This window comes from Bombina bombina, chromosome 3 (assembly GCF_027579735.1).
Source record: "Bombina bombina isolate aBomBom1 chromosome 3, aBomBom1.pri, whole genome shotgun sequence".
Lineage (NCBI taxonomy): Eukaryota > Metazoa > Chordata > Amphibia > Anura > Bombinatoridae > Bombina > Bombina bombina.
Window position 1 is genome coordinate 49309359 of NC_069501.1, and position 25401 is coordinate 49334759.

General features: G+C 37.1%; 1 protein-coding gene across 1 annotated transcript in view; it reads left to right on the forward strand.

Moving 5' to 3' along the window:
• Window positions 1–12907: 12907 nt before the first annotated feature.
• The window catches only part of TIGIT (T cell immunoreceptor with Ig and ITIM domains), a 44556-nt gene continuing 32062 nt past the window's right edge, over window positions 12908–25401 (forward strand). Inside the window, exons 1-2 of the mRNA XM_053704525.1 lie at window positions 12908–13039; window positions 14696–15025. Of these exons, the coding sequence (XP_053560500.1) occupies window positions 12964–13039; window positions 14696–15025 (406 nt within the window). The 5' untranslated portion in view covers window positions 12908–12963. The remainder of the gene's footprint in view (window positions 13040–14695; window positions 15026–25401) is intronic.

Genomic DNA, 25401 nt, shown 5'->3' on the forward strand with positions numbered 1-25401 from the left:
CTCTGCTCCCGGACCCCGCCGCCATCTACATAAACTAACCCCCTACTGTGAGCCCCTAAAACCGCCGCCATCTACCTTATCTATCGCTTAATGTGAACCCCTAAAACCGCCGCCATCTACCTTATCTATCCCCTAATGTGAACCCCTTACACCGCTGTCATCTACCTTATCTATCCCCTAATCTGACCCCTTACACCGCCGCCATCTATATAAAAATTATTAACCCCTAATATAATCCCCCTATACCGCCGCCAGCTATATTAATAGTATTAACCCCTAATGTAAGCCCCTTACACCACCGCCATCTCTATTAAAATGATTAACCCCTAATTTAATCTACCTACCCCGCAGCCAGCTATGTTATCTATATTAACCCTAAGTATATTATAGTTAATATAGTTATTACATTATATATATTAACTATATTAACCCTAATTATATTAGGGTTAATATAGTTAATATAGTTACTATAGTATTTATATTAACTATATTAACTCTATCTAACCCTAACACCCCTAACTAAATTTTTATTAAATTAATCTAATTCATTTTATAAACTAAATAATTCCTATTTAAATCTAAATACTTACCTATAAAATAAACCCTAAGATAGCTACAATATAATTAACGTCTTCCTCCAAGCGGCAGCAAAGTCTTCTTCCTTCCGGCAGCATCTTCCATGAAGCTAATCAGCCAATCAGATTGAACTTGAATCTGATTGGCTGATTCAATCAGCCAATCAGATTTTTCTACCTTAATTCCGATTGGCTGATAGAATCCTATCAGCCAATCGGAATTCGGCGGACGCCATCTTGGATGACGTCATTTAAAGGTACCTCATTCGTCGTTCAGTCGTCGGCCGGGATGGATGCTCCGCGGCGGCGGAGCGAAGAAAGAAGATTGAAGATGCCGCTTCATGGAAGATGCTGCCGGAAGGAAGAAGACTTTGCTGCCGCTTGGAGGAAGACGTCGCCGGGAGGAAGAATTCTTCTTTGCCGCTTGGAGGAAGACATCGCCGGAGGAAGAATTCTTCTTTGCCGCTTGGAGCAAGACATCGCCCGGATCGGATGAGGAGTTCGGCCCGGTGTGGTGAAGAGAAGGTAGGGAGATCTTCAGGGGGGTAGTGTTAGGCTTTTTTAAGGGGGGTTTGGGTGGGTTTAGAATAGGGGTATGTGGGTGGTGGGTTGTAATGGGGGGGGGGTATTGTATATGTTTTTAAATGCAAAAGAGCTGAATTCTTTGGGGCATGCCCCACAAAAGGCCCTTTTAAGGACTGGTAAGGTAAAGAGCTTTGAACTTTATTTAATTTAGAATAGGGCAGGGAATTTTTTTATTTTGGGGGGCTTTATTATTTTATTAGGGGGCTTAGAATAGGTGTAATTAGCTTAAAAATTTAGTGTTTGTTTTTTTTGTAATTTAGTTTAGTTAATTTAATTGTATTTTTAGATAGATATTTGTAATTTAGTTAATTTATTGATAGTGTAGGTGTATTTGTAACTTAGGTTAGTATTTATTTTACAGGTAATTAGGTAATTATTTTAACTAGGTAGATATTAAATAGTTAATAACTATTTAATAGCTATTATACCTAGTTAAAATAATTAACAATTTACCTGTAAAATAAATATAAACCCTAACATAGCTATAATGTAATTATTAATTACATTGTAGCTATCTTAGGGTTTATTTTATAGGTAAGTATTTAGATTTAAATAGGAATATTTTAATTAATAATATTAATATTAGATTTATTTTAATAAGAGTTTAGTTAGGATGTTAGAGTTAGATAGGGTTATTATACTTAATATATATATAATATAATAACGATATTAACTATATTAACCCTAATATAATTAGGGTTAATATAGTTAATATATATAATATAATAATTATATTAACTATATTAACCCTAATATAATTAGGGTTAATATAGGTAATATAGCTGGCGGCGGTGTAGGGGGATTAGATTAGGGGTTAATGTGTTTAATATAGGTGGCAGCGGTGTAGGGGGATTAGATTAGGGGTTAATACATTTATTATAGGTGGCCGCGGTGTAGGGGGATGTAGATTGTAGGCAAAAGAGCAGTTTACTTTGTGACAAAGCCCCGCCAAAAGCCCTTTTAAGGGCTGGCAAAAGAGCTGTTACTTTGGGGCATGCCCCGCAAAAAGCCCTTTTAAGGGCTGGCAAAAGAGCTGTTACTTTGGGGCAATGCCACGCAAAAAGCCCTTTTCAGGGCTATTTGTAGGGTTAGACTTAGGTTTAGTGGTAGGGATAGTTTAGTATTTTAGGGGTTAAATAATTTAATATAGATGGCGACGGGGTAGGGGGATTAGATTAGGGGTTAATAATTTTAAAATAGCGGCAGGGTAGGGGCTCACTTTAGGGGGTAGGTAAGGTAGATGGCGGCGGTGTTAGGGGCTCACTTTAGGGGGTTATAGATTTAATATAGCTGGCGGCGGTTTAGGGGTTAATAACTTTATTAGGTAGCGGTGGTTTAGGGGTTAATACATATTTTATTGTTAGGATAGTGAGGGGGGATAGCGGATAGAGGGTTAGACGTGTCGGGCTATGTTAGGGAGGCGTGTTAGACGTGTCAGGCTATGTTAGGGAGGCGTGTTAGACAGTGCAGGTGATTTAGACTTTAGTCAGGTTTTGTAGGCGCCGGCAGTTTCTAACGTGCCGCAAGTCACTGGCGACGCCAGAAATTTGTACTTGCGCAGATTTCTGGACATCGCTGGTTTGTCAGACTTACGGCACGTTAGCATCTGACGGCGACATATATGGGATAGCTTGAGTTGCGAGCTGAAACTGCGGGCGACGCGGGTTCCCTCGCTTGCGCCGCAAACTGCGATCTATATCGGATCGCGCCCCAGCTCCTTTTGAGCATGTGCAAGACATCACAGTATTTATGTATATGAGTTATGATTGCCTGATGGCTGTCACATGATACACGGGCAAATGGAAATCAATTTTTAAATTTATCAGAACAAAAATCTACTGCAGGGTAAAGAAGTGCAGGGAAGAAAATGTAATTTAGGATGAAATCTTTATTTCGGATATTTGAGGAAATTAGTTTCCCCTAAATATTTGTCGCCTACACTATTCAGTTTTTGTTAAAACGATTAAAACGAAACAAAAGTCAAATTTTCGTTGAACAATTACATTTGTTTTCGTTAAAACAAATATAAATGTTTCAAAGCTATAGGTGAGAAGTAAACCAGCAGCTACAATTCTAACCTTAAAGGGACACTAAACCCAAATTTTTTCTTTAATGATTCAGATAGAGCATGCAATTTTAAGCAACTTTCTAATTTATTCCAATTATGAATTTTTCTTTGTTCTCTTGCTACCTTTATTTAAAAAGCAGGAATATAAAGCTTAAAGGGACACTGAACCCAAATTTTTTCTTTCTTGATTCAGATAGAGCATGCAATTTTAAGCAACTTTCTAATTCACTCCTATTATCAAAAATTTTTCGTTCACTTGCTTTCTTTATTTGAAAAAGAAGGCATCTAAGCTTCTTTTTTGGTTCAGACTCTGGACAGCCCTTTTTTTTGGTGGATGAATGTATCCACCAATCAGCAAGAATAACCCAGGTTATTCACCAGAAATGGGCCGGCATCTAAACTTTCATTCTTGCATTTTAAATAAAGATCGCAAGAGAATGAAGAAAATGTGATAATAGGAGTTAATTAGAAAGTTAAATTTGGGTTCAGTGTCCCTTTAAGAGCCGTCCCATTTTTGGCTGAGAACCTGGGTTATGCTTGCTTATTGGTTTGCTAAATGTATCCACCAATAAGCAAGCGCTATTCATTGTGCTGAACCTAAAATGGGCGGCTCCTAAGCTTTAAATTCCTGCTTTTTAAATAAAGATAGCAAGAGAACACAGAAAAATTGATAGTAGGAGTAAATTAGAAAGTTGCTTAAAATTGCATGCTCTATCTGAATAATTAAAGAAAAAAATTTGGGTTTAGTGTCCCTTTTTCTTTGAGTGCTAACGGCGGCTCAGAGGCGTCGCTAGCACTCACCTACCTGTTGAGCAATCACCACCCCGGCGATCGGGCCATAAAGTGACAGGTATTGCCGGGGCTTGCCGTTACGTGCGGTGACGTCACGCACAATGACGTGATGACGTCACTGCGCAACTTTATTTAAAAATTACAATGGACAAGATAGGGAAAAGGGGAATGCTGCTTAGAAGCCTGTATCTCAGGCATCTAAGCAGCTACAGACCCACAGTTGGAAAGGTAATCTCCTAACCTTTCCAACGGTATAAGTCTTGGGGATCTGGGAAAGAAAAAAAAGTAAACATTTTTTTTTTTTTAAATAGTAAAAAAAAAAAAAAATCCAGCTTAGCACTCAAAGGGTTAATGTGCTCTGGAGAGCATGAAGAACATGTTAAGGTAAGTATTAAACGCTTTAAAAAAAAAAATAAAGGAAAGAAATGAATACTGATGATTTTCATCAGTATTTATTTGTTTCTTTATTTTCGTTGTTGCATTGTTTCAGATTCGATTTTCCTGACAAATGTAGATTACTCCGCAAAGGAATGCACATCTCTAATACAGGGTAAGTGCCGCTGAATTGTCTTTTTATTATGCATTAATGCACTAATTCTCCTAATGGTTCTATAATGGACGGAGACCTCATGTCCGATGCTTGTTTGTATGTGTTGTTATCCAACGGTTTTCTTCCTGGGATTTGGAGAACGTCTGGTATCCTGACTCTTTTTTTTCTTTGTCCTCAATATTTGTTGTCCAGGTTTTGGCCCTAATATTCCCGGCTGGTTTTGATCTTTTCTTGCTCCTGAATAGGGATGGGCGAATGTTTTGCAACATTAAAAAACTGAAACTAATTTTAAAACATTTGTTCTTTTGTTTTGAATGTAGAGTGTTTGCACAAAAATACAACATAAATAAAAACTCATTGTATGTTTATCAGTTATAGATTATTAGTTATGGTTACTGATTATGAGGTTTAATAACAATCACATCATCAAAACTATCAACATGAGTAATTTAACCCTTGCTGCAGATATAACATCATCACATAAACCTCATGTGGCAGTACTGTACAATGATAAGTATTTATTAGGATCCCTATACAATTTTATAAACGTATATACAAGTTGTAAAAACATACAATATAAGTATACAACAGAAAACAAATCATCAAATTCACTTTGTTCTCTTAGTATTCTTTGTTGAAAGCTAAACCTAGGTAAATTCATGTGCTAATTTCTAAGCCCTTGTAGGCTGCCTCTTATCTCAGTGCATTTTGACAGTTTTTCACAGCTAGACAGCACTAGTTCATGTGTGCCATATAGATAACATTGTTATCACTCCCCTGTAGTTATTTATGAGTCAACCCTGATTGGCTAAAATGCAAGTCTGTCAAAAGAACTGAAATAAGGGGGCAGTCTGCAGATGCTTAGGTACAAGGTCATTACAGAGGTAAAAAGTATATTATCATAACAGTGTTGGTTATGCAAAACTGGGAAATGGATAATAAAGGGATTATCTATCTCTTTACGCAATAAACATTTTCAGACTGTCCCTTTAATAGTAACATTTAAAAGTCAAAACTGTCCCAGTACTCACGTGTAATGAAGCAGCTGACTAGTTTCCGGGCTACCAGCACTTCATCTTGTGCACCAAACCAAACCGACTGCAAACCTTGTTCCGCAGTTTGTACATAAGGATAAACCATACATTATGTGAGTAGCTGAGAAATAATACAACTTGTGTCTGGTCATAGGCTTTGCATAGACGACAACAGCATTTCTAGTGGCATTTACAGAAGAGAGAACTTGTTTGTGGATTCTTTTTCTGTCATATTAGGTGCTACAATAATCCCAATCAATTTGCAAATTCACACTCTTTTTAAAGGGACAGTCAGCTTGAAAGTTGTTATTGTTTAAAAATATAGATAATCCCTTTATTAGCCATTCCCCATTTTGCATTAAGAAACACTGTTATATGAATATACTTTTTATCTCTATGGTTACCTTTATCTAAACCCAGAGGCGTAACTAGAAACCACAGGGCCCAGGTGCAAGAATCTAAGAAGGCCCCCCCCCCCCCAAAAAAAAAAGTGAATTTGATACATATCTTTTTTTTTTTTTTTACATTTAACACAGAAAAAAAAATGGGAATCAGATTACATGTCTGCAAAAGGAGGTACCCTGTGCCCACAGTCTGTGAGATGGTCTGAACCCCTATTACTGTATATAGTGACACTGTTTAACCCACCAGTACTGTATATAGTGAGTCAGTAACACAGTCTGTAATCTGTCAGTGAGATGGCTGGCCTGACCCTACCCGTCCCAGTACTTTATAAAGTGACCACAGTAGTCAGTGACATGGTCCAGCCCCCCCATACTGTATATAGTGGTACTGTATAGACTGGCACTGTTTACCCCCCGCCCCTCTCATGCTATAATAACAAGGTCTGTAATTTGCTGGTTCCAGAAACATACACACACACATACATGCATACACACATACACGCATACATGCATAAATACACACACAGTCACATACATACATACACACACACACACACACATACATACACACACACATACATGCATAAATACACACACAGTCACATACATACATACACACATATACACACATACATACATACACACACATACATACATGCATAAATACACACACAGTCACATACATACACACACACACACATACATATATAAATACACACACAGTCACATACATACATACACACAAACACACACACTTACATGCATAAATAAATACACACACAGTCACATACATACACACACACACATACATACATACACACACACATGCATAAATACACACACAGTCACATACACACATACACACATACACATACATACATACATACATGCATAAATACACACACAGTCACATACATACACACACACACACATATATAAATACACACACAGTCACATACATACATACACACACTTACATGCATAAATACACACACAGTCACATACATACATACACACACATACATGCATAAATACACACACAGTCACATACATACACACACACACACATGCATAAATACACACACAGTCACATACATACATACACACACACACACACACACATACATGCATAAATACACACACAGTCACATACATACACACACATACATGCATAAATACACACACAGTCACATACATACATACACACACACACATACATGCATAAATACACACACAGTCACATACATACATACATACACACACACACATACATGCATAAATACACACACAGTCACATACATGCATACACACAAACACACACACACTTACATGCATAAATACACACACAGTCACATACATACATACACACACACACATACATGCATAAATACACACACAGTCACATACATACATACACATACATGCATAAATACACACACAGTCACATACATACATACACACACACACATACATGCATAAATACACACACACACATACATGCATAAATACACAGTCACATACATACATACACACACACACATACATGCATAAATACACACACAGTCACATACATACATACACACACACACATACATGCATAAATACACACACAGTCACATACATACACACACACACATACATGCATAAATACACACACAGTCACATACATACATACATACACACACACACATACATGCATAAATACACACACAGTCACATACATGCATACACACAAACACACACACACTTACATGCATAAATACACACACAGTCACATACATACATACATACATACATACACACACACACACACAGTCACATACACACATACATACATACACACCCAGTCACATACACACATACACACACACACACACATAAACACCAATGGGTAAAACAGAAACACTAACCCCTGTAGTCAGAGACACTAGTGAAGCATCATGTCACACTCACATGATATCAGTGCAGGCAGTGGCAGGTCAACGTTTTTTATTATATATATAATTTTTTTTTTAAGCTGGGCCCCCACCCTTGGGGGCCCGGTCGCAATTGCGACCCTCTGCACCCCCTGTAGTTTCTCCCCTGTCTAAACTCAATGCAGACAGCCCCTTTATCTCGTGTGTGTGTGTGGTTTTTTTAAGCTTTTTACAACCTTGCATTTTATCCAATTAGTACTGGTTCTTGTGAACTCATTATCATTCTCCATAGGATTGAGTACAATGTTATCTAAACGGCACACATGAACTAGCACTGTCTGGCTGTAGCGGAAGATTGTAAAAAGCTAAAAAAAAGAACTTAGAAAAGGGGCAGCCTGCAGGGGCTTAAAAACAGGCAATCACTCTTAGAAGTTATAAAGTATATTACTGGGGAATGGGTAGTAAAGGGATTATCTATCTTTTTAAACAAAAAGAAAAGTCAAGTAGGCTGTCCCTTTAAATAACATCATGTAACACATTATTCCCTAAACGTATGGGTAAAGTTTCTTAATTAAATTACGTAATTAATTGATACCTACATTGCCTTCTTTCTTTTTTAGGCTTATCAATTTCCTTTCCATATCTTTGACTATATTATAAGGGATACATTGTGAAGTAATTTGTTTCATATTATCATTCTCTTTGATGGAGCAAGAATCGTCTAAATCATTACGTCTATGGGCCAGATTACAAGTGGAGCTCTGATGATAGCTGAGGATGCAATAAGCAATATCGTTGGACTACGGTTACATTTGCACGCAACTTGATATTACAAGTCTATGGTAAATCCCATTTACCAGAGAAGGGTTAGCATAGGCGACATTGCTCTAGCGCAACCTATACTTTCAATGGAGATCGCGACCGCGCTAAATAGCGCTCGTATTACAGGTTGAAAGTTATCATTTGAGCTCAGTTAGTGCTCGAGCAGAAAAAAGGAGCAGCAATGCACTAGTGGGAGCTAGCTGAACACATTGGATGAGTCAATGATAAGGGGCATATATGGGCAGCCACCAATCAGCAACCCAGCTCCCAGTAGTGCATTGGTGCTGCTCAGCCAACCTAGGAATGCTGTTTAACAAAGGTTACAAAGAAAAGAAAGCTAAACACTCAAAATTGCTCAACAAGAGCAATGAAATAGCGCAAAGTACAAACCCTATAAATGTGAATATGCAAAACAGGTATTGTATACAACACTGCAGCTGTTAGTTAAAACACATAGAAAATACTAATTGATTAAAAAGAGACAGAAAAAACCTGCATGTAATATATGTTGCGGTATTGGGCAATCCAAAGTCCTTATAAGAATAAATGTCTTTGTAGAATACCGGTCTGTGAATTCCTGCCCAAGCAAAAGGGTGATAGTCTTATGTCTTGAATGCTCCGCAGCTCCTCTTAACGAGACAAATCTCCAAAGTGCAGTTTCTAGAAAAGAATGAAAGGAGAGAAGCGCAGGACGCAATTCAAGTGTAGATATATTTATTCAAGTGGAACACACAAAGTATTGTACTCACAAGAGTTCAAATAAAAACAGGCACATCATGATTAAAGTTGTCCCTCGTAAACCTGCGGCTAGGACCACGCTGTAATGTTGTGGATCTTCAAATGTCCTTTCGTTGTTTTAAACGTCCGATTTTTAATGTATGCAAAAGCGGGTATTTCGGTCTCTCCAGCCGCTACGTCAGGGACACACCTCCACACACCCTCAGCTCAGTACCAATAGGATAACCCCTAGTGCTGAGCTCACTGCACACGAGAAAGCTAATAGAAGTAAATTGGAAAGTTGTTTTAAATCACATGCTCTATCTGAATCATAAAAAGGTTAAATTTTTACTTTATTGTCCCTTTAAACGTTTGCAATTAAAATGAGCAATCTAAAAGAAAGTGACTGGTTTTGTACTGCTGAACATTTCTGAGGACGTTACTGAAATAATATAATATTCAGCACCGATGTGGTCACAACACAAACTAACTATATAACAAACTGCCTGCTTAAAGGGACACTCAATCAAAATTAAACTTTCATTATTCAGATAGAGCAGCCATTTTAAACAACTTTCCAATTTACTTCTATTAACTAAATGTGCACAGTCTTTTTATATTTAAACTTTTTGAGTCACCAGCTCCTACTGAGCATGTGCAAGAATAAGTGTGTATGCATTTGTGAATGGCTGATGGCTGTCACATGGTACGTGTATGCATTTGTGATTGGCTGATGGCCGTCACATGGTACAGGGGGAGTGGAAAAAGACATAACTTTTAAAATTGTCAGAAAAAAAATCTACTACTCATTTGAAGTTCAATGCTATTGCATTGTCTTGTTATCTTGGATTTGTTGATTTGCAAATCCACTGTGTTGAGATATTTGAAGTGAAGTCTAATGTGACAATTAGCTGCAGATGGATATTAACCCATTCACTGCTATAACCAGTGACAGTAATGAATGTACCTGGGAATCACTCATTTACTATACTAATATAAAATGTTTATCACAAAAAACATATACAGGGATTTTGTTGAAAACGTTGATAAGGTTTTCAATAGGAATAAAATATTAAAGGGACATTGTACATTTTTTCTTTTATCCATTTGGAAGAACAGCATTTAAAGGGACAGTCTACACTAAAATTGTTATTGTTTAAAAATATAGATAACGCCTTTACTACCCATTCCCCAGCCTTGCATAACCAACATTGTTAGATTAACATACTTTTTAACATTTAAACCTCTACATTTCTGCCTGTTTCTAAGCCACTACAGATAGCCTCTTATCACATGCTTTTTCATTTGCTTTTCACAACAGAGGAGTGCTAGTTCATGTGGGCCATATTGATAACATTGTGTCCACGCACGAGGAGTTATTTACGATTTAGCACAACACAGTACTAAATGCAAGTCAATAGATAATAAATAAAAAGTCATGTGATCAGAGGGGTGTCAGAAGATGCTTTGATACAAGGTAATTACAGAGATAAAAAGTATATTAATATCACTGTGTTAGTTATGCAAAACTGGGGAATGGCTAATAAAGGGATTATCTATCTTTTAAAACAATAACAATTATATTGTAATGTAGACTGTCCCTTTAAGCATACTAAACAAGTTTTACCTAAAAAGAATGTAAAGTAAAATTTGTTTAAATTTAAACTGAATATAATACAACAGTATCAGTTATATACTTTCTACTTATGCTCATTGGCTGATACATAATACTGTTTCCTAATGGATGAAAGATACAATGAACATTTGTATCTATTAGCCAAGACATATTAGTGCAAAGTACCCAATTGATATAGATTTATCAGTCTCAGCTTACAGGCTAAGGGGCCGATTTACCAATGTCTGGCGGACATGATACGATGTAGTGTATCATGTCCGCCAGACATCGCTGAATGCCGACAGCATACGCAGTCGCCATTTAACATTGCACAATCAGTTCTGGTGAACTGCTTGTTCAATACCGCCACCTGCAGATTCGCTAGCAGGGGGTGTCAATCAACCCGATCATATAGGATCAGGCAGATTGATGTCACAGCCTCAGAGACAGCGGACCAGTTAAGGAGCAACGGTCTTAAAGGGACAGTCTACACCAGAATTTTTATTATTTTAAAAGATAGATAATCCCTTTATTACCCATTCCCCAGTTTTGCATAACCAGCACAGTTATATTTATATACTTTTTACCTCTGTGATTATCTTGTATCTAAGCCTCTGCAAACTGCCCCTTTATTTCAGTTCTTTTGACAGACTTGCAGTTTAGACAATCAGTGCTGGCTCCCAGATAACTTCACGTGCATGAGCACAGTGTTATCTATATGAAACGCGTGAACTAACACCCTCTAGTGGTGAAAAACTGTTAAAATGCATTCTGAAAAGAGGTGGCCTTCAAGGTCTAAGAAATTAGCATATGGACCTCCTAGGTTAAGCTTTCAACTAAGAATACCAAGTGAACAAAGCAAAATTGGTGTTAAAAGTAAATTGGAAAATTGTATAAAATTACATGCTCTATCTGAATCATGAAAGTTTATTTTGGACTTGACTGTCCCTTTAAGACTGCTGCTTCATAGTTACTGTTTCCGGCGAGCCTAAAGGCTTGCGTGGAAACAGGGACATCAGGGGCCACTTGGCCCTTGATTAATCGGCTCCTAAGGTTAAAAAAATCCATTATGATTAAATGCTGCTCTCTCGTATGCATAAATCTAAACATGTTAAGTACAATGTCCCATTAAAGGAACTATAAATGTAAAATATTTTTTGCTGCCCTCCCCAAATCCGCATTTAGTGGGGTGGTACAGACATCTGGAAAGCAACAGCCCACCAGTGGATTGTGATGGCTGCAAGGTGCGAACTGCTGCACTGCACATGCGCGAGTGAGAGAGCACGTGACTTACAATAACTACATTGGAGCAGAATATAGCCCTCTGGTTGTGTGAATGGACTACAGCTGTTTATGAGAAAAAAAACACTGCGGCTTGGAGAAGGAGAAGAGAAAAGTAATGCTGAACAGGAAAAATGAGATAAAGAAAATCTGCTTATCATTTAAAGACAGAATAACTATTTCAAGAAAATGTAATGAAGATATGAAGAGAAAAATGCTTGACTGTCCCTTTAATGCTATTAAGAAAGTAAATGGTGAGACCAATCTGTCTTCATCTACAATCACATTTGTATGTCTCTCCTATTGTTTTAGACATTTCTGTTTATGTCCTGTCATTTTAATATGAAGATGTTTGTCTTGTTGTTGTGTTTTGTAAACTCTCTGTAAAGCCCCTGTGTCATCCAGTCTAGCAGCCCCTGTTACAACACCTTCCTCCCCCATGATCACAGTACATCATGCTGTGGTTTCCTCTCATACGTTACTCTGGTCAAAGAAACCGTATTTGGTTATCTCTAATGCACATTCTCAGCAGCTCATCGCTATAGTAATGATGGTGTTGACTTTGGGCTGGACCTTATGACTTGATGCCTTACCAGGACCCATTATGTATCTGTTCCCACTGTTCCATTCTGTGTCACTGCTTCCCCAAGCAATAGTTTGTTCCATTCTTCATATGACAGGTACGAATTCCAGCTATAACCTCTGCATAGTCCTGTAAATAATACGCTACAGTTAAACTGGTGAGTTCTTTGTTTACACCGAATCAAACTTGTTTTTTCTTTGCAGGTTAATAGGTTAGTCTATAAAATATAGATAATAATATATATATATATATATATATATATATATACTGTATGCATACACAAAGTGTTTGCTAAAATCTTTTAAAACTGAGTTTTCAGAACATACAACAATGCATATATATATATATATATATATATGTATATATAAAATGATATATATTATTTTTTTTAACATGCAAACATATAAATATAGTGCAAACTGTAAGCAGCAGTTTCCATTAAAGGGATATAAAGTGAACATATGTTGGGATTGTGATAGCACAGCATAGTGTTTATTTAAGCTCACTTTGCTACATATAAGCAAGACTGACATCTTTTTCACATTTTTAAAAAAAAAAATAAGCTTTTGATTGAGGCGTTTGCTCTGGTGTATGAGCTTGATTGGCTTTTCTAGATGGAAATATTTTTAGTGCATTATATTAGATTGACAGGACATTCTACAAAACCTATAATAAACAGGTTTTTTGCAGGGTTTTCCACAACGTTTTGTTATGGAGCTTTATTGATGCAAAGCTTACTCTTTTAATGGTGGCTAGAAAAATCTGTAATGCTGATGTATTTATATGTAGTTTTTTCCTGAGTACTTTTCTACTGAGGGTTTGAATGGAACCGCCTTGTTTCGGGTTTCCTGGATAAACTGGGAATTTTGGAACAGAATAAGGACCATTACCCTCAGGTTGTGGAACATTTCAATGCTTTACAGAAGTGAACTTAGTGAAACGGAGGCTGTATTGTCCTGAAAATTGCCCTGTATTGCCCTGAAAAACAGCTACACCAGAACAAGGGGTCATGATCTCAAGATGAAGGGTAGGAGGTTCAGGAGTAAATAACTGAAACACTTCATCACATAAACGATGGTAGACTCATGGAATAACCATTCAAAGTGGTAATGACAAACACTGTGTGGGACTTCAAGAATACCTAGGATAAGCATAAGGCTAGACTGCCTGGTATAAGCATAAGGCTATCATACAGACTGATTAATGCCTGGGATAAGCATAAAGCTATCCTACCTACCAATTAATGCCTGGGATAAGAATAAGCCTGTCCTACAGACTGATTAATGCCTGGGATAAGCATAAGGCTATCCTACACACTCCTGGGATAAGTATAAGGCTATCCTACATACTAATAATGCCTGAGATAAGCATAAGGCTATCCTCCATACTAACTAATGCCTGGTATAAGCATAACACTATCCTGTGTACTAATTAATGCCTAGGATAAGAATAAGGCTATCCTACATACTAATTAATGCCTGGGATAAGCATAAGGTTATTTTATGTACTAATTATTGCCTATGATAAGCGTAAGGCTATATCCTACATACTAATTATTGCCTGGGATAAGCACGAGGCTATCCTACACACTAATTAATGTCTGGGATAGGTATAAGGCTATCCTACAATTCAACCTATACAGATGCTACCATACAATCTGAAGTGCCTTATGTTATTTTGTAAGCAATGTGAATATTAAATGATCGAAGTTGTAATGTGTGTAAATTATATCTTTAATGTTTTTTACAAGCAGGTGTGTTGGGTGACACCTTTATCAGGACTCACAATATTACAGCTGCCGAGGGAAGCGATGTCACGTTGAGATGTGAACTGTCTTTGTTTCACGGCAAAATCACACAAGTGAACTGGATGAAGTGCAATCACACCTACCTTGCTTTTTATCTAAACAAGTCCAAAACAGCAGGACAGGTAGCTCAAGGCTTCTTACAAAAGGTGACCTTGGAAGATAAATACGGAATAACAATATTGTCTGTGAACAGTAATGATACTGGGCAATACTGCTGCATCTACAACACATTTCCAAAGGGCAAGATGGAAGGCAAGATATTCCTTGTAGTCACAGGTAGATGTCAAAGATTTTAGTACATTTTGTCCATTTCTTGTACAGTAGGGTGCAAAAACATTTTGGAATGCAGGGATCATAAATAGCCAAGCGCCACAATGCTTTGTACTCACACTTATGTTAAAGTTATTATTTTTTTTAAATTATATAGGAAATTAGTTAAAGGGACAGTCAAGTCCAAAAAAATGTTACATTTTTCAAATAGGGCATGTCATTTTAAACAACTTTCCAATTTACTTTTATCAACAATTTTGCTTTGTTCTCTTGGTATTCTAGTTGAAAGCAAACCTAGGGAGGCACATATGATAATTTCTAAGCCCTTGAAGGCTGCCTCTATTTTATTTACTTTTCACAGCAGGGGAGAACAAGCTCATGTAGGCCATATAGATAGCATTGTGCTCACGCCCGTGGCTAGTGGCAGACACTGCACTAATTGGCTAAAATGCAAGTCAATAGATAATAACTAAAGGTCATGTGATTAGGGGCGGTCAGAAGATGCTTAGATACAAGTTAGTCACAGAAGTAAAAAGTGTATTAATATAACAGTGTTGATTTTGCAAAACTGGGGAATGGGTAATAAAGGGATTATCTATCTTTTTAAACAACAAAAATTCTGGTGTTGACTGTCCCTTTAATAAATTAAATTAAACTGAGATGTATGGAGCATAATTGTTTTAAGCAAATTGCTAATGTCTGTTTTCTGCTCAGTGGGGCCTTTTTCTGGATTTGAGAAAAGCCTGTATATTAGGCTGACCATATTGCCGCTTTAAGAAGGAACACATATGAAAAATACATATGTGAGGGTTCTTATATAAAACCATTTCTTTAAACAGCCCTGAAAACAGCCCTGACATATGTATTTTTCATATGTGTCCCTTTTTAAAGCGGCAATATGGTCAGCCTACTGTATATGGACTGAGACTTGTTGTATATGTGCTGAGACTACAAGGCAGAATCCTCACCTGATGCCGAGGTATATAGGGGCCAATTCTCTATAACTCTCTGGGCTGGTGAGATTCTATAAGAATGCTCGACAGCCCTTCTATTTTCCTGATGGAATTATATAAAGCCACTTTTTACCCTGAAAACAGTGTGTCTTGCTAAGGGGGTGTATACGGAATTTTCGTATAGGAAAGAGATGCATACATTACATTACAAAAGTGCAGAAATCAATTTGTAATTTGTAAAAAATGTATTGTTACGGGGCATCAAAAATCATAAGAAAATTCTTCACCAAAAATATATTTTTATCAAAAATTAAAAATTTGTATGTGTTGCACAGGAATAAATTGTATAAAATATGCACAGTATAAATCGTAATGTACGTACACTGGATGTGCAAAAAAAACAAAACGTAGAAATTCATACTTAACTTAATTCTATGGAGCGAAGTGTCCCTTCCCAGCATTCTCCATTACTTTCAATTAGGAGACATCTCGCCACTCGCAGGGACTGCCCCTCATGAAAAAACCATGTCTGATCTGGAGAGATTTAGAGAATTGGCCCCTAAGTTATCAGGCAGGAAAACAGGGATGCTTTCTATAGTGGAAGTTTATTCCACTCATGAATTTACTGATTTTGACCTTAGAGATAATATTAAAGGGACATTAAAGGGATATGAAACCCAAACATTTATTTTGTGATTCAGACAGAGCATACCATTTTAAAAAAAAGTTTTCAATTTACTTCTATTATCAAATTTGCTTAAAGGGACACTCAAGCAGGGATAGGCACGAGCCAAGGCTGTGGCGGACATTTTCTAAAGTAAAGACCTTTAGTGAAGGACACCAAGGTACATTTACAATTAAAACTATTATTTTATAGTGCTGAATTTTATTATACTGATGCAGATACCACTGACCCTATAACCAGCCCTTGTCTGGCTATACACATGTGCCAGTGTTACTACTGTGTCTTTGTATAGAGCTGGGTGTTATTATACAGATGCAGAAGATAAACATCCGGTATTTCACTCAGGCTTTATTTATTCCATAACTTATCACCCAATATTGCTAGCAGTCTCTTGACAGCCACTAACTTTATTCTCACTAAATATTTTCCCTTTCCTATTATTTAATCAGAAAGAAAAGATATACTAAGGTTATGATTCACAACCTTACTATATATTTTCTTTCTATTTAAATACTACTTATGATAAACATCAGGTGCTGGTTAAAGTGCTTTACCTTTGCATATAAAGCTCCAGGGACACAGTGGCAGTTTGCTTCTTGAATCTTCCCTCTCTCTCTGTCTCACTCAGAGTCATTTTCTGGTACTAAGCGGCATCATGTGTGAGTGGCCCCAACCCTGCAAAACGTGGCGCCGCATGTGTTAAGGAGGAGTCAGGACCAGTATTCATCTGTCTTACTCCTCCCTCCCCACAGCAAAATGGGCGGCGGACACTGCAAGGGCCAGTCACGGACACCAGTGTCCGTGTACGGACACCTTGCCTATCCCTGCACTCAAGTCAAAATTAAACTTTCATTATTCAGGTAGAGCATGTAACTTTAAAAAACTTTCCAATTTACTTCCATTAACAAAATGTGTAGTCTTTTTATATTTAATTTTTTGAGTCACCAGCTCCTACTGAGCATGTGCGAGAATTCACAGCATATACATATTTGCTTTTGTGATTGGCTGATGGCTGTCACATGGTACATGTATGCATTTGTGATTGGCTGATGGCTGTCACATGGTACGTGTATGCATTTGTGATTGGCTGATGGCTGTCACATGGTACAGGGGGAGTGGAACTAGACATAACTTTTACAATTGTCAGAAAAAAATCTACTACTCATTTGAAGTTCAGACTAAGTGGTATTGCATTGTCTTGTTATCTTGCATTTGTTGATTATGCAAATCTACTATGTTGACTGGTCCTTTAATTCCCATGATATTCTATGTTGAAGAGATACTTAGGTAGGCATCAGAAGCACTACATGGCAGGAAATAGGGCTGTCATCTAGTGCTCTTGCAAATGGATAACTTTCTTACAAAACTGCTGCCATATAGTGCTCCATAAATGTGCTGGCTCCTAAGCCAATCCCTGCTTTTCAACAAAAGATACAAAGATAACAAAGAAAAATTGATAATAGATTTGAATAAATTAGAAAGTAGTTTAAAATCACATTCTGTATCTGAATCAAGAAAGAAGCATTTTGGGTTATATTTCTATTTAAAGCCAAAATTAATCTCACATGATTCAGATAGAGCATTCAATTTAAACACTATTCAGATTTGCTTTGTTGTCTTTGTATCTTTTGTTAAATAGAATACCTAGGTAATCTCAGGAACAGCAATGCACTACTGGGTTCTGCTAGTGATGATTGGTGACTATACACATATGCCGCTTGTCATTGGCTCACCCAATGTATTCAGCTAGGTCACAGAAGTGCATTGCTGCTCCTGAGACTTCCTAGGTTTACTCTTCAACAAAGGAGAGAAAGAGAATGAAGCAAAGTTGATAATAAAAGCAAATTGCAAAGTTGTTTAAAATTTTATTCTGTATCTGGATAAAAACAAATGACAGTTTATTTTGAACTCTTCTGTCCCTGTATCCTGATTTTAATAGTAAATAAATAGATAAAGAGTTTGTGAGCCTATTAAATGTAGATTTCCCAGAGATTTGGAACTTGTCGTCCAGCAGCATTTTATGGGTGAGGTTGTAGCATGAAGGGCAGGTTCAAGGCCAGGTTGATTGATGCCAAGAAACTACAGGCAGGAAGTGTCAGACCTCCCCACCTATGATAATCCCATAGGATCTGGGACAGTTAAGATGTCTGTAATGCAGATACACAAAGCATATCTATATATGCTCAATATGCTTGTGCACAGTATAAACTGTCTCTGAAAGAGTGATAACTTTTTATAGCATGTTCCTAATCCTAAGGCATATGTAATATGCTTCTATGCAAAACTGAAATGCATTCCCTGGTGTCACAGGAAACAGCAACTCTAATAAGATCTATTAAGATATCTACAGCGATACACATCAGCAACAGCATACATGATATTATCAAGCAGGAATAGTATCTCACAGGTTAGTACATCATTTTTGAAATGTTCGAACAAATCATTCAAGGATAATGATAGAAACGGCTACTGTTTAATCTGCTATCGCCTGTAGAATAAAGTATGATTAACTGAAGATCGTTATAACATACGATCTCGCATGTAACTTTTTGTTATTATTATTTTTACAAATGTAAAATCCCAGACACCTCGCGCGCACAGCTAACAGCTCACACATCCACACACCCACAAACTTGGCCGCACGCGCACCCTCGCACCCACACACAGCAACCCTTAACACACAAACCCGCACCCTCGCACCCACACACAGCCTATTATACCCACAAAAATTAACTTGGCCGCCCGCGCACGTGCACCCTCGCCCCCACACACAGCCTATTATTAACAGAACTTGCCCGCACGCAGCGCCAGATGAATAGACACCTAACTTGGCCGCACGCGCATGCGCACCCTCCACAAATGACTTGCCCGCACGCGCACGCGCACCCTCGCACCATCGCACCCACACACAGAACTTGCCCGCATGTGCATGCAGCGCCAGATGAATAGACACCTAACTTGGCCACATGCGCATGCGCACCCTACACAAATGACTTGCCCGCACGCGCACCCTCGTACCATCGCAGCGCGAGATCAATACACACCGGCGCCAGTAGTCGCGTGACTACCATTTCAAAGCGTCGCAAGCCTAACAAAACTTAAAACTGCGCAACACACTCCAACACACTCCATTGAAAGCTCCGGAGTTATCTGTGCTACACAGAACTTGCTACACAGCACATAATATTTTAGTTTAAAAAAAAAAATGGGTCTGGACTTATATGTATAGAAAGGTCTTGCTCTGTACTTATGTATGTGCTACACAGCTCATAATATTTTACTCAATATTTTAGTTTAAAAAAAAAAAAAAGCTCTGTACTTATGTATGTGCTACACAGCACATAATATTTTAGTTTAAAAAAAAATACATTTGTTCTGGACTTATGTATAGAAAAAAAAGATTAGTTAAAAAAAAAATTGCCTCAGGATTTGTGTATGTGCTAAACAGCACATAGAAAAAACATATTTCAGTAAAAAAACAAAAAACATTTGATTAGGACTTATGTATGTGTTACACAGCACATAGAATTTTTTTTTTTTTACTTTATAAAACAAAAAAGGCTGGATTAATAGGCTCATAAAAGAGCCCAACACTGTGCTACACAGCACATATAGGCTCATAAAAGAGACCAACACTGTGCTATATTTTATTTAAAAAAAAAACCATTTGCTCTGTACTTATGTATGTGGTACACAGCACATAATATTTTAGTTTAAAAAAAAATACATTTTTTCTACACTTATGTATAGAAAAAAAATATTTTAGTTTAAAAAAAAAAAAAAATTGCCTCAGGATTTATGTATATGCTACACAGCACATAGAAAAAACATATTTTAATTAAAAAAACAAAAAATTGGATTAGGACTTATGTATGTGCTACACAGCACATAGAAAAAAAAAATTTACTTAACAAAACAAAAAAGGCTGGATTAATAGGCTCATAAAAGAGCCCAACACTGTGCTACACACCACATATAGGCTCATAAAAGAGACCAACACTGTGCTACACAGCACATAGGCTCATAAAAGAGCCCAACACTGTGCTACACACCACATATAGGCTCATAAAAGAGACCAACACTGTGCTACACAGTACATAGGCTCATAAAAGAGCCCAACACTGTGCTATAAATTCCTTATAGCACTATTTTAGTTTTTTAAAAAAAATAAAACATCACTGCTGGCTTATTAGGTTCATAAATGAGCCCAACACTGTGCTGCACAGCACATATAAAAAGTCCCTGTGGCACTTTTTTAGTTTACATTTTTTTTATAACTGCTGGCTTAATAGAGTCATAAAAGAGCCCAATACTGTACTACACAGCACATATAACAAGTTAATTCCTTATAGCACTATTTTAGTTTTTTTTAAAATAAAACATCACTGCTGGCAACTGAAAGGTTCACTATTTGCTTTTATTAAAATAAAACATTAATGCGTAACTGCTGCCTTTAAGAGGCTCATACAAGAGCGTAAGACTGCGCTACACAGCACACATAAAAATTGCCAGTAAAACTGAAAGGTTCACTATTTGCTTTAAAAAAACAACAACAACAAAAAACATAATTGCTGCCTTTAACAGGCTCATACAAGAGCGTAAAAGTGCGCTACACAGCACACATAAAAATTGCCAGTAGAACTGAAAGGTTCACTATTTGCTTTTAATAAAAAAAAAACATTATTGCATAACTGCTGCCTTTAAGCGGCTCATAAAAGAGCGTAACAGTGCGCTACACAGCACACATACAAATTGCCAAAACAAATGAAAAGTTCACTATTTGCTTTTAATAAAAAACAAAAAAAAATGCATAACTGCTGCATTTAAGAGGCTCATTCAAGAGCGTAACAGTGTGCAACACAGCACACATAAAAAATAGCCTGTAGCACTATTTGCTAGCATAACAGTGTGCTACACAGCACACATAAAAAATAGCCTGTAGCACTATTTGCTAGCATAACAGTGTGCTACACAGCACACATAAAAAATACCCTGTAGCACTATTTGCTAGCATAACAGTGTGCTACACAGCACACATAAAAAATAGCCTGTAGCACTATTTGCTAGCATAACAGTGTGCTACACAGCACACATAAAAAATAGCCTGTAGCACTATTTGCTAGCATTACAGTGTGCTAAACAGCACACATAAAAAATAGCCTGTAGCACTATTTGCTAGCATAACAGTGTGCTACACAGCACACATAAAAAATAGCCTGTAGCACTATTTGCTAGCATTACAGTGTGCTACACAGCACACATAAAAAATAGCCTGTAGCACTATTTGCTAGCATAACAGTGTGCTACACAGCACACATAAAAAATAGCATGTAGCACTATTTGCTAGCATAACAGTGTGCTACACAGCACACATAAAAAATAGCCTGTAGCACTATTTGCTAGCATTACAGTGTGCTACACAGCACACATAAAAAATAGCCTGTAGTACTATTTGCTAGCATAACAGTGTGCTACACAGCACACATAAAAAATAGCCTGTAGCACTATTTGCTAGCATTTCAGTGTGCTACACAGCACACATAAAAAATAGCCTGTAGCACTATTTGCTAGCATTACAGTGTGCTACACAGCACACATATAAAATAGCCTGTAGTACTATTTGCTAGCATAACAGTGTGCTACACAGCACACATAAAAAATAGCCTGTAGCACTATTTGCTAGCATAACAGTGTGCTACACAGCACACATAAAAAATAGCCTGTAGCACTATTTGCTAGCATTACAGTGTGCTACACAGCACACATAAAAAATAGCCTGTAGCACTATTTGCTAGCATAACAGTGTGCTACACAGCACACATAAAAAATAGCCTGTAGCACTATTTGCTAGCATTTCAGTGTGCTACACAGCACACATAAAAAATAGCCTGTAGCACTATTTGCTAGCATTACAGTGTGCTACACAGCACACATAAAAAATAGCCTGTAGCACTATTTGCTAGCATAACAGTGTGCTACACAGCACACATAAAAAATAGCCGGTAGCACTATTTGCTAGCATAACAGTGTGCTACACAGCACACATAAAAATTGCAAAACAGCTGCAGAACTAAAGCCAAAGCAAAATATTAACAACCCTATATACTGCATTACAAAGGCAATAACAACTACCTAATACTACGTAAGCAGCATTATAATAAACATTTTCAAATAAAAAATATATACTGCATAAAAAAGGCAATAAACAGTGCCTAATACTATATAAGCAGCATTAGAATAAACCTTTTAAAAACAAAAAAAAACATATATACAGCATAAAAAAGGCAATAAAGAGTGCCTAATATTAAATAAAGCTTAAAAAACATAAAAATTCAATACACATTTTGGCCGGTGTACACGGGCTTTAACACTAGTACAGTATATATGATAAGTAAGCTATTTATAGGATAATAACTGCACACTTCTTACTGTGTAAATATATAGAGAAGTATTAGACTAAAGGACTGTAGTTATACAGAGCGGCACCAATAATACCTGTTTCCATGATTTAATGAGATACCATTTTAGTTATAAAACCTACAACTGGGACTTAAATTAAACTCTTTCCAAGAACAGTAAGCTATATACATCTGAGATACCATAGGAAACATACATGTGATATGGCCTTATAGATCAAATCAAACAAATACTCTTTAAATAATGCTGTATATGTCCGTGTAAAATATCAATAAGTAAAATCCAGACACAGTAACAATCCAGGTTGTATTTATACAACAATACCTGCTTCTTTGACTTATAGGAAAATTAAAGCAACACCTGCTTCTCTGATTTAAAGGAACTTCCATACAGTTATAAACCGTTTACTGGGATCCAAAATAAATTCTCTGTAAAGTATATAACTATACAGTTAAAACCGAGGCACTGTAGGAAGCATATAACTAATATGATCTTATAGCCCTAATTAAAGCAATATACACTAAACGTTGCTATATACCTCTGATAAAAAACAGTAGGAAAACAACTCTGATACAATAATGATTAATACTATGTAAACCAAGCTGCAAACTATATGCAATTAGAGGAAAAACAATAGGACTAGAGTCATATAACTATTGGTCTGGAAACTGTTCAGTCCAATTATTCAGTACGTCATTGAATCGAGAGCACTAACCTCAATTGATCCTCAAAACTACAAGAGCATCTATACTATAAAGGAACGAACAAGTGCCATTTATAAACAGTTAGAATAAATTGTATTTCTTAATATATGAGAGCCCACAACTTTCCGTATGTAGTGCAAGAGTTATGTTAGGGACACACTATAACACACCAATCAGCGTGGTCCTCCTATTGCACGAATAGAACCACCAAATCACATTAAATATTAAGGTATCAACTACCTGAGGAAGCTAAAGAGCATTTTACTCTTAATCCTATTTTATTTATAAGTTATTAAAAGTTAAGTTGTATTCTATCTCCACAAGTCCAGACTAATTGATGTATTAAATATAAATAACAGTTATTGTAATGTAAACCTAGAGTGCTAAATTGTGTATTCTTTCCGGGAGTAAGTCTCTTCTTACTCCACTTTAAATTATAAGATATCTCCAATACACTAGCACCTATACCCAGAGAATTTTGAGAACTTAGAATTATTCTCTTTCTTATGGGTGTGAACAGAGGTTTATTATTGATACATGAGTAGTGCCATTGGTTATTTTGTGTATTGTCTAATAAGATATTGAAAGAATTCTGTGGCTTGACTAAGAGCTGGGCACTACCTAAGTATTACTCACTCTGATGTCACCACATATAACCAAAAAAGTGCTGTAATGTGTTAGGGCATTTTACTATTGCAATGCTGTTTGTATATAATTATTAGTTTAATTCCTGCAAAGATGTTAAACTCATAGTTTAAGTTAGTTCCAGTGTTCCAGTTCAGCAATGCACCCCCCCCCACCCCGCAGCAGGGAAGGAGACTCAAAGCCCTATGAAGTCCCCAAAAGTGATGAGCAGGGAGTTAGAGTGCATGAGCCAGGGGTATGGAGATCACCTGCCCTCAAACATAGAACTGTACATTGATTGAGGAGGGGGAGGGGCACTTTTAGTTCCCCATCCCCCATAAAACACAGAAGGGTATAAAAATGGCAATAACCTACCTAATTTATTTACTGTATCAGAGGCTGTGGCCCCAAAGGAGCCCCTATACTCCATTAGGTAGCAGATTATTGCAATAATTTATCTGTTTTCTTGGTGCCCTTTATGGTGCACTAGGCTTTAAAACGGACACTAGCACCCAAAATCAGCACTATGGGGCAAGTGAATTTTATTGAAAGACGAGAGGTCACGCTTTCAAAGGAAGCGGTCACCTGTTCAGGTGGTTATCAGCTGACCACTGTGTTATCAGTGATCCCCTGTCAGAACCATAAACATATGGAACAACATCAGGAGGTTGGAGTATCCCTTATCTTGCCCTCTATAATATGTAAAGAAATCTGAGACACTTTGTTTGAGAGCAGCAATTCTCCTCTTTCAAATAAGTGGACCTGGGTCTCCCTGCTGCCAGGAAATTGTCATGGCAATGTCAGATACCTCTCAGTAATGGCTCTATTTGGGTAGTTACACTTTTTAAGAGGCCTTTACCCCCAAACCATAATAATATATTGTAAGACCCCACACTTGAAGGAGTGAGATTTCAGAATACAAAACAGTGGTTTCATGTCCTTATAGCTATGAAATGATTGCCATAGTAAGAATGATAACCTCACAGTAACCGCTAGCCT